The 13,570-nt window shown below is 42.8% G+C and overlaps 1 protein-coding gene across 1 annotated transcript in view; it reads right to left on the reverse strand.

Moving 5' to 3' along the window:
* LOC109414723 (nuclear pore membrane glycoprotein 210) overlaps positions 1–12,481 on the reverse strand; it is a 28,329-nt gene extending 15,848 nt beyond the window's left edge. Inside the window, exons 1-6 of the mRNA XM_062843585.1 lie at positions 10,567–12,481; positions 10,403–10,499; positions 8,294–10,342; positions 8,089–8,227; positions 7,960–8,013; positions 7,723–7,884 (exon numbers count right to left, since the gene is read on the reverse strand). Coding sequence (XP_062699569.1) covers positions 7,723–7,884; positions 7,960–8,013; positions 8,089–8,227; positions 8,294–10,342; positions 10,403–10,499; positions 10,567–12,239 — 4,174 coding nt within the window. The 5' untranslated portion in view covers positions 12,240–12,481. The remainder of the gene's footprint in view (positions 1–7,722; positions 7,885–7,959; positions 8,014–8,088; positions 8,228–8,293; positions 10,343–10,402; positions 10,500–10,566) is intronic.
* Between the last annotated feature and the right edge of the window lie 1,089 nt (positions 12,482–13,570).

The raw sequence follows: 13,570 nt of genomic DNA on the forward strand, positions 1-13,570 counted from the left end.
GATCAGCGAGTATGCGGGTGCTCCCAATGAAGATAAGAGATCGGCAGTTCCACGTACCGAGTTTCCAATCACAAGTCCTATTTGTTCGCCTGGGTCGTTGCCGTTGGTCTTGGTTCGTATTATTCTGTTGCTGATTTTCCGTTACAATGTTTTTTTACGGCTGGCTCGTCGGGCCTGACACCAACCCCCTACTTTCCGGAGGACCATAGTGCACAGTTGAGCTTGGAATCTTTCCCTGGCACTTGGACGTTGATCAGACGCTGTTGTGAGCCGGTCCTCCAGGAGAACAGACGCTCAGGTTTGCAAAAGCAGACCCCCCCCCTTGCCTGTCAGCCTACGACCAAAGTTCCCACCGGGGTTCGTTACCCGATCTTCCCTAAGGTTGCTCGTAGTTTCCGGCCGGTACCACGAGGAGGTAGGGATAGGAGTTGCTGGGCAGAGGCTTGTGGATCACAATGGGATATGGGATCTGTATTGCGCAGCATACCCAGTCTTTACCGTGCCTTCTCGATTTATACAACTCATGTATGTACTCATAGCCAGAACCATAAACGGATTGAAACAGCAGAATTCTTCATGCATTCATTCGCTACCGATCCCAACATTAAGAAATTCAAGGAGAACATGGGGCGTTCCGGGGATTTCAGGGAGTTTCAGTGGATTTTAGGCGGAGCTTAAGGGTGCTTCGTGGGATATTCTGACGTATACAGGATAGTTTTCTCATATTCTATGGGAAAATCTTTTAACATGGGCTAGGGCAGTTCAGACTTTAAACATATTAAAAACTCATAGCTCCCATATGTTCATTACAATACTTTGTGCAAAACTAGAGTCCTGTCAAATTTTCAGCCATCTCGGTGGAGATTTAATGGTGGCCCAAAAGCAAAATAGGTTTATATGGGAATTACTATGGAGAATATTCAAAAAAGGTTCTCCACGCTGTACAGCATTACCACATGGATGAAGTCATAGGGTCAAAGCCAAATTGAATTCTTCAGATCTCAATGATGAATGTTGCCGAAGACCGGAACTCATTTCGACATTCAGGATAAAATATATTAAACAAATTCTCACTCGAATACGCATCTGTATACACGATGTCCTGCAAGGTGTGCAAGAAGGTAACACGCATACTATGATGACACTGTCGATCGAGCTGTGGTCTTCTGTTCAAGTATGCATGGATGAATATTGATTAATAACTTCTGTTTTATGAGTCGAAACGAGTTGCGGTCTTCGGCAACATTCATCATTGAGATGTGAAGAATTCAATTTGGCTTTGACCCTATTACTTCATCCATGTGTTATTGCTCTATAGCGCGTAGAACCTTTTTTGAAAATTCTCCATAATAATTCCCATATAAACCTATTTTGCTTTTGGGCCACCATTAAATCACCACCGAAAAGGCTGAAAATTTGACAGGACTCTAGTTTTGCAAAAAGGATTGTAATGAACATATGGGAGCTTTGATTTTTTAACATATTTAAAATCTGAACTGCCCTATGGGACAGCTATGCTGCACACGGCAGTATTGTAGGCGTTTCTAGAGGTCTCAGAGACGTTTCATTCCGTTTCAAGGGTTTTCAGGGACATTTCAGGAAATTTAAGTTGACTTCAAGGATACTCGTTTACGAGATTTTTTTTTTAGGTTTTAGAAAATAATTGCAGGAACACATAAAAATAAATCCAGTAAATTGAACAAATCAGCTAATGTTCCATACACGAACAACTACAAGGTACGAAAAAAATTGTTGAATTTTGTTAGAAGAAACTTTCAAGAGAAATTTGCGGTGGCAATACTAGACGTATTTCTGGCTGAACTTCTGGCAGAAATAGAGCAGCTTCAATAATTTTGATAGATTTCCGAGATATCTAGGGACAAGATTTCAAATCGAATTTAGAACGAAAGTCTATTATTTATCGACTAATAGTCTTCAAGAAATTTCGACAAAAGTAGGGAATATCTTGTAGGTAGAAATATAGTATAAAATCAATTTTCCTTAAGGAAAAAAGTTTGAAGAAAATAAAGAACTTTTTGAAACATTGCATTGAAACTGCATAAGAATTTTTACTTTGTTACTGTCGACATTCTTGAAAAAAAAAATAACAATCCCAATTTTGGAAATTCTTCGAAAAGCGTATGAAGAAATTTCGCTTAAAGTATACTAAATTCCATCAACTAATATGTTTTAGAAATTAGTTTCAAAAATAACAACTTCTAAACTGTTGTTTAGAACTACCGTGCGGTACCCATATTCTGAACGGTTAAGGGAATTTCACAACAAACACTAAAATAAATGGAAGTTCTTGTTGCTAGAGATAATGTTCCACATTACCAGGGACGTGCAATTTCGAAAGGAAAACATGACGCACGAAAGCTGTAGCAAATCGTTTCCCATGCGACGGGACTGCTGCGATGCTTCATAACTCACACTGCAACACGCTCGTTCATTATTGCTACCGAATCAAGTGTGTTTGAAAATTGAAGTGAAACACTTTGGATTTTCGTTTCAATTGTGGGTCATTGAAAAATTTCAATGTGCTAAAAACACTATTTAAAACAATTTTCCAAATAGTGGTGCACGCCAATAGAATGATCATTATGTTTTACACCGAGAAAAATTTCTACTCAATGACTGAGTTGGCCTTACTCATAAATCGAAAAATCCTTTGTTTTCTTACTCAGTTTCGGCTAAAAGTGGGACAACCCATTGGCAATGGGTTGTCCCACTTTTGACGGAAACTGAGTAAGAAAACAAAGGATTTTTCGATTTCTGAGTAAGACCAACTCAGCCACTGAGTAGAAATTTTTCCCTGTGTATGAAAAAGGCACACAAGTTCGACCGCTTAAATCCAATTAACCGGCGCCTGTAACCATTGAGAGACTAACGCGCAAGAGTGAGACACTACTGCTCTGCCGGGTGAAGCACAAGCAACGCCACCCCGAAGAGAGACTACCGAGTGCTACGATGAATGAGAACGTTTTCCGAATTGAAAAGAAAGACTCGAATAGTGTGTCAAACAGATAAACTGCCGTGAATCGCATACCAGTCCCATCTTTGCTGGATTTCCTATGCAAATGGGACAGATATGCGATTCACGACAGTAAAGTGACTCATTCAAATGTTGCATGAAAGTGTCTCATTGAAACGAAATTAAACTCAAGTGTGTTTGTTGTCTAGCTACCTAAATGTATAAAATAAATTAAATCTTATAATAACTTCCAGTCTCTGATCTAGACATATTTTTGTTTGTGGACGACGTGTTCCTAATTATGGACACCATAAGAAGCCGTGGTCCTAATTCTGAACACATAGTGTTACTTACTATGTACAAACACATTCTCTACGTTCGCAGTTCAGTCAAAAACGATATGTTTTGTAACGATTGGATAATAGAGGGGCTTAATAAAATTAATACCTCAACTCTCGATTCAATATATGCTTCATAAAAGAAAAATCTATTTTGCGTTAGCCGACTGTTCAGAATATGGAGCTGTCTATAATATGGTGCTCGCACGGTACTTCCAGAAAATCCTACTCAAGAAAATCCTAGGCTCAAGATTTTTTTCCACAACTTTTACCAAACATTTCTTTAAGGCATTTTTTCAATTAAGAATTTTCAGGGATTTTCACGGTACTCTTCTAGGGTTTTCGTACTTCCGTACTTTAGGTGATAAAATGTGTGTTAATTACTCTGAAGAAGAAGCGACACTGTTCGCTTGGTTGCATAACTTATAGACTTATATGACAGATTGGCACTGTGCTATTTTTGCGATGGGTATCAACTTATACATGAGTGTTATACAGGGCGATAGACAATTTTCACTTTCCAAAAAATGGTCAACTAGCTGTAACTTTTCGAAAAGTGCCTTGAAAAAATCTCTAAATTACATGAAGTTTTTCTAGATTTCAACGTGCTATACGGGGTTTCAGGAGAGTTCAAACGATTGCGGGAGAGTTTCAACGAAGGGACGCTTTAAGGAGTTTCAAGGAAGGCTTCGAATCGTCTCAGGATTCAATCGGTTTCATGGAGTTTCAAGAGCGTTTTAGGAATTTAGGGTAGCCCTGTAGAGCTGTTTCACAAAAGAGAGAAACCCTTTAAAACGCCCTGATCCCTTTGAAATTCCTTTGAAAGAAATCTACTGGAATCCGCTTGAAGCACTCTTTAAACCTTCTGAGCACCCTTGAGACGTTCCTGAACCTGTTGAAATACCTGGAACTTTCCAGAAACCTTTTGAATGCCCCCTGATGGGCAACGTGCGACTCATCACGACCAGGTAGCTATTTGGGATGTGGTTCTCCATTTGCTTATTACAGATGTAATATTTCAATAGGAAAACAGTTCCAAAATCGTTAGATCTTCAGGCAACTTGCTATCAGTTAGGAGCAGAGGATGGAAATATCAAATATCAAAACCCCTTAGGGCGCACTTTTCAGGACAAGTCTGTCCTCAACGGGCACAATTTCACACGCGGGAATAGAAACGAGTAACAGTAGGTATCTGGCAATACTAACGCCAGTGATACCCCTTTTAATCAGAGGCGTCTCGTCGGCGTGTTCAACCTGTTCATTGCACAGGTATTCGATTTGAAAGAAAATAATCTAGAATCATTTTACTCTACCAGCCTGCAATTTTAATTAAACCTAAATTATGTGGATTAATCTTTATATTAACACAGAAACTAAAAAAAAATATACATTTTTACAAGATTTTAATACATTATGCATCCCTGTTGGAACACAAAATCGAGGGATAACCGTACCATCCATCCCACTACTAGAAAACAGTCGCCCAGCCACCCACCGTGAAGCGAACGAGAAGCAAAACAAGCACACCACACCGTAGTGTTCAACTTCTTCTGTTGAACTAGCTCTCATATAAAAACGCCCCAACACAATGAGAGTATATTACAGGTGAGGAAGAAGAAGAGATGGCTATGTATTAGTAAGCAAAGAAAAATGTAAACACAAATAGTGACGTCACTATTTGACACGCGTTCTTATGGGAGCTCACTTTGCTTGTAGTAGTGACATGTTTTGCACCAAACACGGATCTCACGCACACAAAGCATCTCTTCCACACCTCCATTATACTCTCATTGGCCCCAACACACTGCAATATGCCGGATGTTCATATACGACTGGAGGTGTAAGTGTATAGTGGTTTCTGCTTTTAGTGGTGTTGCGTGTACGTACACGCTGCATTACACGAACACCACCTGAGTTACTGGTTGAAAATAGTAAACAAAGATCAGCTGTTCCCAGCAAAATCAAATGGGCATATTTTCAACCAGTAGATTTGCATTAGTGTTCGTGACACCGCGCTGCGAAACCACTATGGGATCAACCCGTTCTACGAGAGACTTTGAACAACGTTTGCTGTCAAGTGCTACGAGGCTCTCGTGCGTGTTTTTGTTTAACGCTAAAAATGATTTACATACGATTGAGTTCTAAATCACACATGACAATGCTTGCGCCGAGCTTCCGCAGAAAACGGATTTCAACAAAAATCGTTTTATATCAATGTAGTAATGTTTTTGTCCAAAAATCAAAAAAACGCTCTACGATGACAACTAAATTCCAACAGAACCATTTTTGCGAAACCAGCATATCGCTGTGTGAGCCACTCTTACCGTGTTGCGTAAAAAAGCGCGGTAAACTTGCATGCAGCTGGGCGTCGGTGTCTCTCATCGTGTTCAACCCACCGGCTTGAACGAGAGAGAAAAACGAAGAAAAAAGAGAGGCTTCTCACCGTAATCAGTGCTAGCTTTCAATGCGCGTGGCTTGCGCACCAACCAACCAAGCGTGCTGGCTGGGAAGTGCCTACTACGAAGCTGATTGTGGTTTCATTTGGCGATCATTGTGTAACCTACATAAATGCAGTTCTTATTAAACATGTCCTAGCCGATCTAGTTTGTATTGATTGGACAACATACATTTAATTATATTCTGTTTCGCGACTGCGCACATCATATTTGGCAAGAAAACTATAGCTGGATCAGTTTATTTTCAATTGTAATAGGGTATTGGTTCCCTCATTAAGCATTATGCTACCGTTTTTATCCTACTCAGAACAAAAGATTGAAGCACTGTTTGTTTGTTTGTTTCTTATATTTGTATTTTTTGGATGTGAGTTAAAAGAATGGAATAAATCGGTGCCGTAATAGTTTGGTTTCAAATTGGATGGATTTGTACTCGTAAGTTTACTAATGGCACCACAGTTTCTTATTTTTAAACTGAAAAACTAATTTTGAATGGCTTTAAAATTTAACCAAATAAACCCAGATGATCATAAGGATTAGATCGGTCAAGACTCTTCTCAGAATCTTTCTTATTTTTAACTTAGTTTGATGATTGTATGTTTCGTCAATCATGTCAAACGGACAGCACAGCAACATAATGGCCATGTGACGGATTAATTCCTATATTTTGTTGTTTGACGAAAGTTTTCTTCCGACTGTATGTACCATGAAAAGCTCAAACGATTGACGTTGGTGATCGAACGGACACGAATTTATTTTGGCATCAACAAATCTGAGATTTGGTGATTATTCAGAAAGTGCACCACTTTCAGTTTTGGAATACATATTAAATATGTACAAATTTTGTAATTCTCAATACTGCATAAATACCAGCTCTCTTCCAGAAGTGTGTCGAATACCAATTTCGAATTTATTCCCAATGTTGAACAGGTCCCCCATTAGACCACGCGTCGCCTCTGCTTTTAATGCTCTTAGAACCTCACGAAACGCACTTAAAACCCTTTGAAACGCATCTGAATCCTCCTGGAATGCCTCTCTCTATGAAAGAATAAAAGAACCCGGGGACCCCCTAGGCCCCCCAACTGAAACTCCCTAAAACGTTTTGAAAACAGTTTTGCATTGAGCCAAGATTCTCAGTAAAATTGAAACGACAAGGAGATTGGAGACACATGGCAAAATACAAATCAATTGAACAATTATCTTTTTCGAATTGTTTGTGCCCTCATAGCCGTAGCAGCGTGTGCCCCGCGCAAAGTGTATCGAACGGCACCCTTCCGCGGATTTGTTCCACAATTTCTGCTGCTGAATTACTTGAGATTTTCTCCGGGAGCTTCCAAGATTTCTTCAACCAACAGATTTCCTATATTTTTTGACAGAGCTTATTGCGAATTTTACCTGGACTCCTTCCGAGATTTTGTTCAGGTTTTCTCCTCAAATTTCTCTCGGGTTCCTACAGTAATACTGCCTATGATCGCATATCAGTCCCATCTTTGCTGGGTTTCCTATTCATATGGGACAACTATGCGATCATGGGCAGAATAGCTCTCAGCAATCCTCGGAAGAAAATTCCGGAAGGAATCTTTTCAATTAGTTTATATCTGTACAGCTCTAGCTGAAGATAAAGTACCTAAATAAATGAAGACCTAAATATTGAAAGAATTTACAAAAAAAAAATATCGGGAAGGACTCTGGGAGAAATTCCGCAAAGACCTCTAAAATATCGGTTGAAATTCTGGATGAAACTCTGGAAGGAAGTCCAGGAATATGAAGGAATCTTAAGAGGAACTTCGAAAGAAACGTTCCCAAATGCATCCTACTCTAAAATAAGCGATTACTGTTACTGAGCAGATTGATTTTGTTCTTATTGTTCTCATACGCGCTCATTCACGGGAACCGATACCCTAGTATAGTCCTTGTTTTAAACATTTTTCATAATTAAGTTCAAACGCTCACTTACCTGGACCGACATACGGTGACGCCGGCGAGGCCATGTTGGCCGCCGGTCCTCCTCCCCGATGTGCCGGACTGGCAAACGGATTCGCATTTAGTCGCGCTCCTCCGGCAGCACCACCCTGGTAGCCGGACAGATTGTTATCGGCTTTGAATGGCGAAAAGAGCACTGTAGAGAGAAACAGAGAGAAAATCGGGATATGTATTATGAGGTTAAACAAACGCAGGTTCGCAGGAAACTTACGCGTTGCATTCGGATCCACCGATTTCTGACGCTGCGGGAAGCAGAACACGAACACTGCCGGAATGATAGAAATGTTATAATTAGAAATTAGTCTCCTAAATTGGTCTAAAAGCGATATGATAATCTTACCCCACACGGTGGCAGCCAGAACGATGAGGGCCGATATCACCAGCCCGAAATTACTGACATAGTTGAGGAACATACTTGGTACGTTGTACAACGGTTGACTAGCACATTTGCGCATCACCAATGGCGATTGAATTGGAATCTGGGAAGTAAAAGAGGTTCAATATTATATATTGTTATCAATAGATTTTACGGATAATAAACTAACCTTAACTTTTTGAAGCGTGAGCGGTGAATTGATACCAACGAAAAGGTCCTCGACCGAGTCCAACGAGTACGACCCGAGCAGGCGCAGCTTGTACTGAATGGAACCCGGTCCCTTCTGCACCATGGACACCTCCAATAGCGAGGGGTTCGACGAAGACACCTCGATCTTCTGCAACACCTTGTCCATTCCGCTCACCGTAACAATCTGGGTTCCAACCTGTTCAATGGAAACGGCCTCCGGTTCGATGATGACCGCCGGCACTATTTTGAGGGTTGACGTATCGGACAACCCGCTGCCGAGGAGCCGCGCTTCCAGTTCAACATTGAGTTCGTTGGTTTTGATCAGATTGGTTACCTCCTCGATAGACGTGACCAGATCGATGTCGCAAGTGTACGCTCCAATGGAAGGATCAAAGCTCGGAACGGTCTTGAAATGCTTCAGAATACCGGAAGAGGGATTCTGCTTCGAGGTCAATTTGCAACTGAATAGATTGGAAAACGATCGTTCGACGTTTTCCGCGCAAGTGGACACATTATGTGCGATCATGTTGACGAACTTGTCCAGCTGTTGATGATTCTTGATCACCAAGTGTCCGCGGTATTTCTGTCCATTGAAAACGTCGTAGGATTTGAAGAATTCGATGTGGTCCGCTTCAAGGACATCGATGCCGAATCGCAATCCTCCAGATCGTAGATCGCCATGACTAATGTAAACCTTTTCCTCGCCTCCAGCGATCACACGACGCGAAGATACGATCTTGGCAACTCCAGTAGCCGCGTCGATCCGTACCAGGCCTTCATCCGAACTAGACCAGTCGGCCAGCGATCCTAATAAGGGTGATTCGAAACAAACGATGTCACCTACCGAAAACACCGTCTTTTCCGGAAAGATCGTCGACGTTTCACCCACCACCAACTTCAGGTAGTCTTCACCATGCTTGACACCGGCCTTGTCCTTGAGGGAGACCAACAGCATGTCGGACGTTTCACGAATTAGCTGCAGCACCACAGAATAGTTTGATCCCGTAGTAATCAGGACATTGCCTCGTTTGGAGAGCTTTTGCTTCAATGCCGACACTTCCTCGATTCCATGGGAGAACTCGTTTCCTAGACTGTCATGAAGAGATACCTTTAGCCTCAAGTTCAACCCCTGCGGGATGACATTCTCTGGTTGGCGTAGTTTCACGTTTGAAGTTTCCAACGAAGTCAAAATGTAGTGGACGTTCTTAACCTCTACAGGAATCGTCAGGGATTGATCAAATGAGGAAGCAGCGATCTGAACTCGTCCGACAGCATCTCCACTCTTGACCAGGCCTTCTTTGGATACCTTGACAACAGCATTGCTGCCTTCTTCCAATTGATAAACAGCATCATCCAAGTTTGCCTTCAGCTGCACTGTGGCTCTCGGGGGAATCAAAATCGAATCATACCGGATGACCTTTGGCGATTCAAGCTCCAGAACGCGAAACACCGTAACTTCCGTTTTGGCGGTCAGCTTCGCACCTCCAGCGGTTACAACCGTAACGTACAAACCAGCCTTACCCGGTGCCAACGCTCTGATCCGAACTCCGATGGCATCCTTTTCCTTGTACTCCACTCCAATCTCCTGAAAAACTCCGCGAACATCCAGAACGTCCTCATGGTCCGTCGACCAGTAGATCTTAACGGATTCCAGGGTACCTAGTACCAGCGGCGAAATGCCGGGAAAACCCCACACGTGCGCAGGCATTACAGCACCTGCCCTAATCCGGCTCAGCGGAGTCCTAATCTCAATCGCATCCAGCGGAATCACGTGAATGTGAACAGTATCTTCGGAGAATACGATCTGCGCTCCGGTACTGGGATTCACGCCAACGCATCGACCGGTAACTTTGGACTGTCCGATTTTCAACCCGGACACCAAGCCCGAGTCGATGGAGATGATATCCTGATATTGGACACTGTACACGATGTTGGTATCCGGGGTGGGACCACCTTTGGAGTAGACTTGGAGGGTGCTGCCGACGACGATGGTGGCATTTCGCGGAAACAGCGTCAACGGCGGGAAGACCTAGAGAAGTGAAAGAGCTGATTGAAAGTCTCCGATAAAGACACTTTCATTATCACTTACCTGTACGGGAACCGGTGAACTCGAAATCTGCTTCTCGCCTGTTCCGGCGTTAACTACAATCTTGGTCTCTCCTAGCTCCATTCCGGTCACAATGTATCTGTAAAAGAAATCAATACCAATCAGGAACTCCTGAAATTCAAATTATTCCGCTTCAAGAAACCTACCTAATCTCTCCGGTACCCAGCTGCGTCTGGCTCCCAAGCGCCATGCTCAACACGTTCGGATTATACACATCCTGGCTAAGTTCGTACATTTCCAGGTTGGCACGCGATAATTCCAGCGCCCGATCGTTACTATCGTAGATCCGCGCAATGGTCTCAATCGTTTTTGTTTTCTCCACTCGATCCGGTGCGTGCAGGGTAATTCGTCCGATGGTAACCACCGAAACGTACAGGAAGCTCGATTCCGTATTGAGACACTGATCGGCTACTTCCAGCTTGACTTCTCCGACCCGTTTCGGGGTGATCACCAGCTGCCGTGTGGCTTCGTCGTATTCGACTGCCACGATGCCACTGTCGGAGGCTTTTATGTCGTAGAATCCGCTGCCTTGGGCGATCCGAATGCGTTCCACGTTACTGCGCGACAGAAACAGGGTCAGGTGCTCATACGGCAGAAGCGTTTTGTTCACGGCCAGGAAGTTTAGTTCGTTTTCGATTACCGGTTTGACGAGGGGTCCTCCGGAAGTTTTCTGTATACCGAAGTGAGGGGACTCAGATTTGACAGAGTGCTGACGGAGGACTTCCGAACGGTACTCGGTAACGGTGGCCTTGATTTTGAAGTTTGCTTCCAGTTCTGGAAGAGTGGTCTGAAGGAAGTCTCGTTTGGGAATTTCTACGCCTTCGAAGAGATCCGTTTCGGTCTTTTGCTCGTAACCAACTTGATCCAGGAGCTGCTCACGATCAGCTAGAGTGAACTGCCATTCTAGGAGAAGCGACGAAATGTTAGCCAATTTTCGGTTATGAACGTCCAGGACCTCAATATCTACGAGAAGCTGATCGTTGTCGTTTTTGACGTGCATCATTGAGTGGCGCCGTTCCAGTGGACAACTGGTCTTGACCTTATCCGTTGTGAACAGATTCACGAAACGGGGCTTCACGCAGTACACCTTGGTTATAAACTCCGTTACGTATGGAACCACATTGACCGCATTCAGAGTATTGTAAACCTCCAGTTTCAGTTCAAAATCGCCGATCTTCTTGCAAAGTACCCTCAAAATATGTTTATCCTTGGAGAAACCACTTCCCACCTGAACCACCTCCAAACTCTTCTGATCCGTAACCACCACCCGTTTCTGTAGTTCCGCTTCTGAGTTGTAAATTCGCTCCGGTCCATTGTAATAAATCAAATTCCGCGAGGCGCCAATCGGCAACACAACCTCATTCTCAATCGGATTCAGAATGGCCAGTCGCTCGAACACATTCAATCCGACCTGATCGCAAAGAACCTTCTCCAGGTACCGATAGGTGACTTTCAAGTTCGTCTGCCCGACTGCCGTCGCCTTCAAGTACAGAATCCGACAGGCGTTATCCGCCAGCACATCCTTGGCACTGTTCTTGGCCGTATCCAGCAGGAAGATCTGATTGCTGAACTCCAGCTCGAAGTTCAGATTCTCACAGGAAGTGAAAGCCTTCATGGTTCCGTTGTGCTTGGCCCAGAGCGCCACATGCACCGCCACGTAATCCTTCAGCACCGTTTCGAAGTTATACCGTACCACTTCCAGTTTGATCGGAGGCAGAAAGACAACCTGCGCTGCAACGGAAATCTTAGGATTGCGCGCAAGTGCAACGCGAACCTGCGTAAGTTTGGTGCTAGATTCGCCATTGCCAGTGGAGATCATCACAGCGCTTTTGATGCTGTCGAGGCGGGTTTCGGCGAGTCCGGTTTGGGTGACCGAGAGCAGGGAACTGTCCAGACTGGACCAAACGTAGGATCCATCACCACCTGTGGCTGTGAATTGGAGCTTCTGTCGTCGGAGAGCTGGGTCGTACGGGATGATCACCTCTGGTGGGTTGATGGCTAGTCGTTTGTAGACGATTAAATCGGCTTTGGCGGTGAGCTAAAACAGAAACATAAGAAATTATATATTACTTTAGTTTTGGCTCATAGTGCCTCGGTGGATTGTGCTCCTTTTCCCCGAATGTCGTTTCCCCGAAAGTCAGTTCCCCGAATGACCCTTTTCCCCGAAAAAACTATACATTACATTCTTGTTTGAAATGATCATTTGCCACAACATGTTCGTGATCCTCAGGACTAGGTTGTTTGAAAAGTTAACCGATCATAATTAAACAAGTCTTCAGAGTCAATTTGGTTCAAGAAAGAACGAGCAGTAATGGAAAGAAGGAGTCTTACTACCCTTCTTCATTCAGCAGTGTTTCAGCAGGTCTGAGGAGCAATAGAACTTGAAAGAACAGCCTATAAAATGAAGAAGGGTGTGTTTCGGGGACGCGGGTCATTTGGGGATAAGTTCAATTCGGGTAAACGCAGGGTGGCCACTCAGAGCGGCAAATAAAATTCCCGAGTTTTTCCCGATTTTCCCGGTAGCATTTTGAAGATTTTCCCGATTCTGAAATATGATACACAGTGAAAATTAAACGTAACCTTCTAAGAAAAATTCAAGAGATTTAATATTGAATATTTTCAAATCCTTGGATTTTACATAGTATTCATATGACCCTTAAAATAAGTTTATAACTAATTTACTAAACATTTAGCTAAGTCGTGTATTGTTTGATCTGTTTGTCTTGTATGTAATGATGGGCATTGAAGTTACAACAACTTCATTAGAGATTCGTTAAATTCGTAGATAACCTACTAGTACAAATTATTCAGTTATAAAAGAAAACAAAAATAAAGAGAATAATCCTGGGGGGTCGAAATTCCTAGAGAAAACACTATGCATGTAGGATTTGTTGTACGAATCTAATAATAGGTGAATTTCTTAGTATTATTCCAAAAGTCTCTTCCAAAAAATACTTGGTAAGTACGTTTGAATACTAATAGGCAATAACAGAATGCCCAGAAAAAAAAACACCCTAGATGAACTTCTGGTGAACTACCTGGAAAGGTTACTCGTGAAATAAGTCTTGAAACAATTTAAAATAGGGAAATCTTCTAGAGAAATACGGGTAGTATTTTTGATGATCGTTCTTAAGTTATTTCAATGGAAAA

This window comes from Aedes albopictus, unplaced genomic scaffold (genome assembly GCF_035046485.1).
Source record: "Aedes albopictus strain Foshan unplaced genomic scaffold, AalbF5 HiC_scaffold_313, whole genome shotgun sequence".
NCBI lineage: Eukaryota > Metazoa > Arthropoda > Insecta > Diptera > Culicidae > Aedes > Aedes albopictus.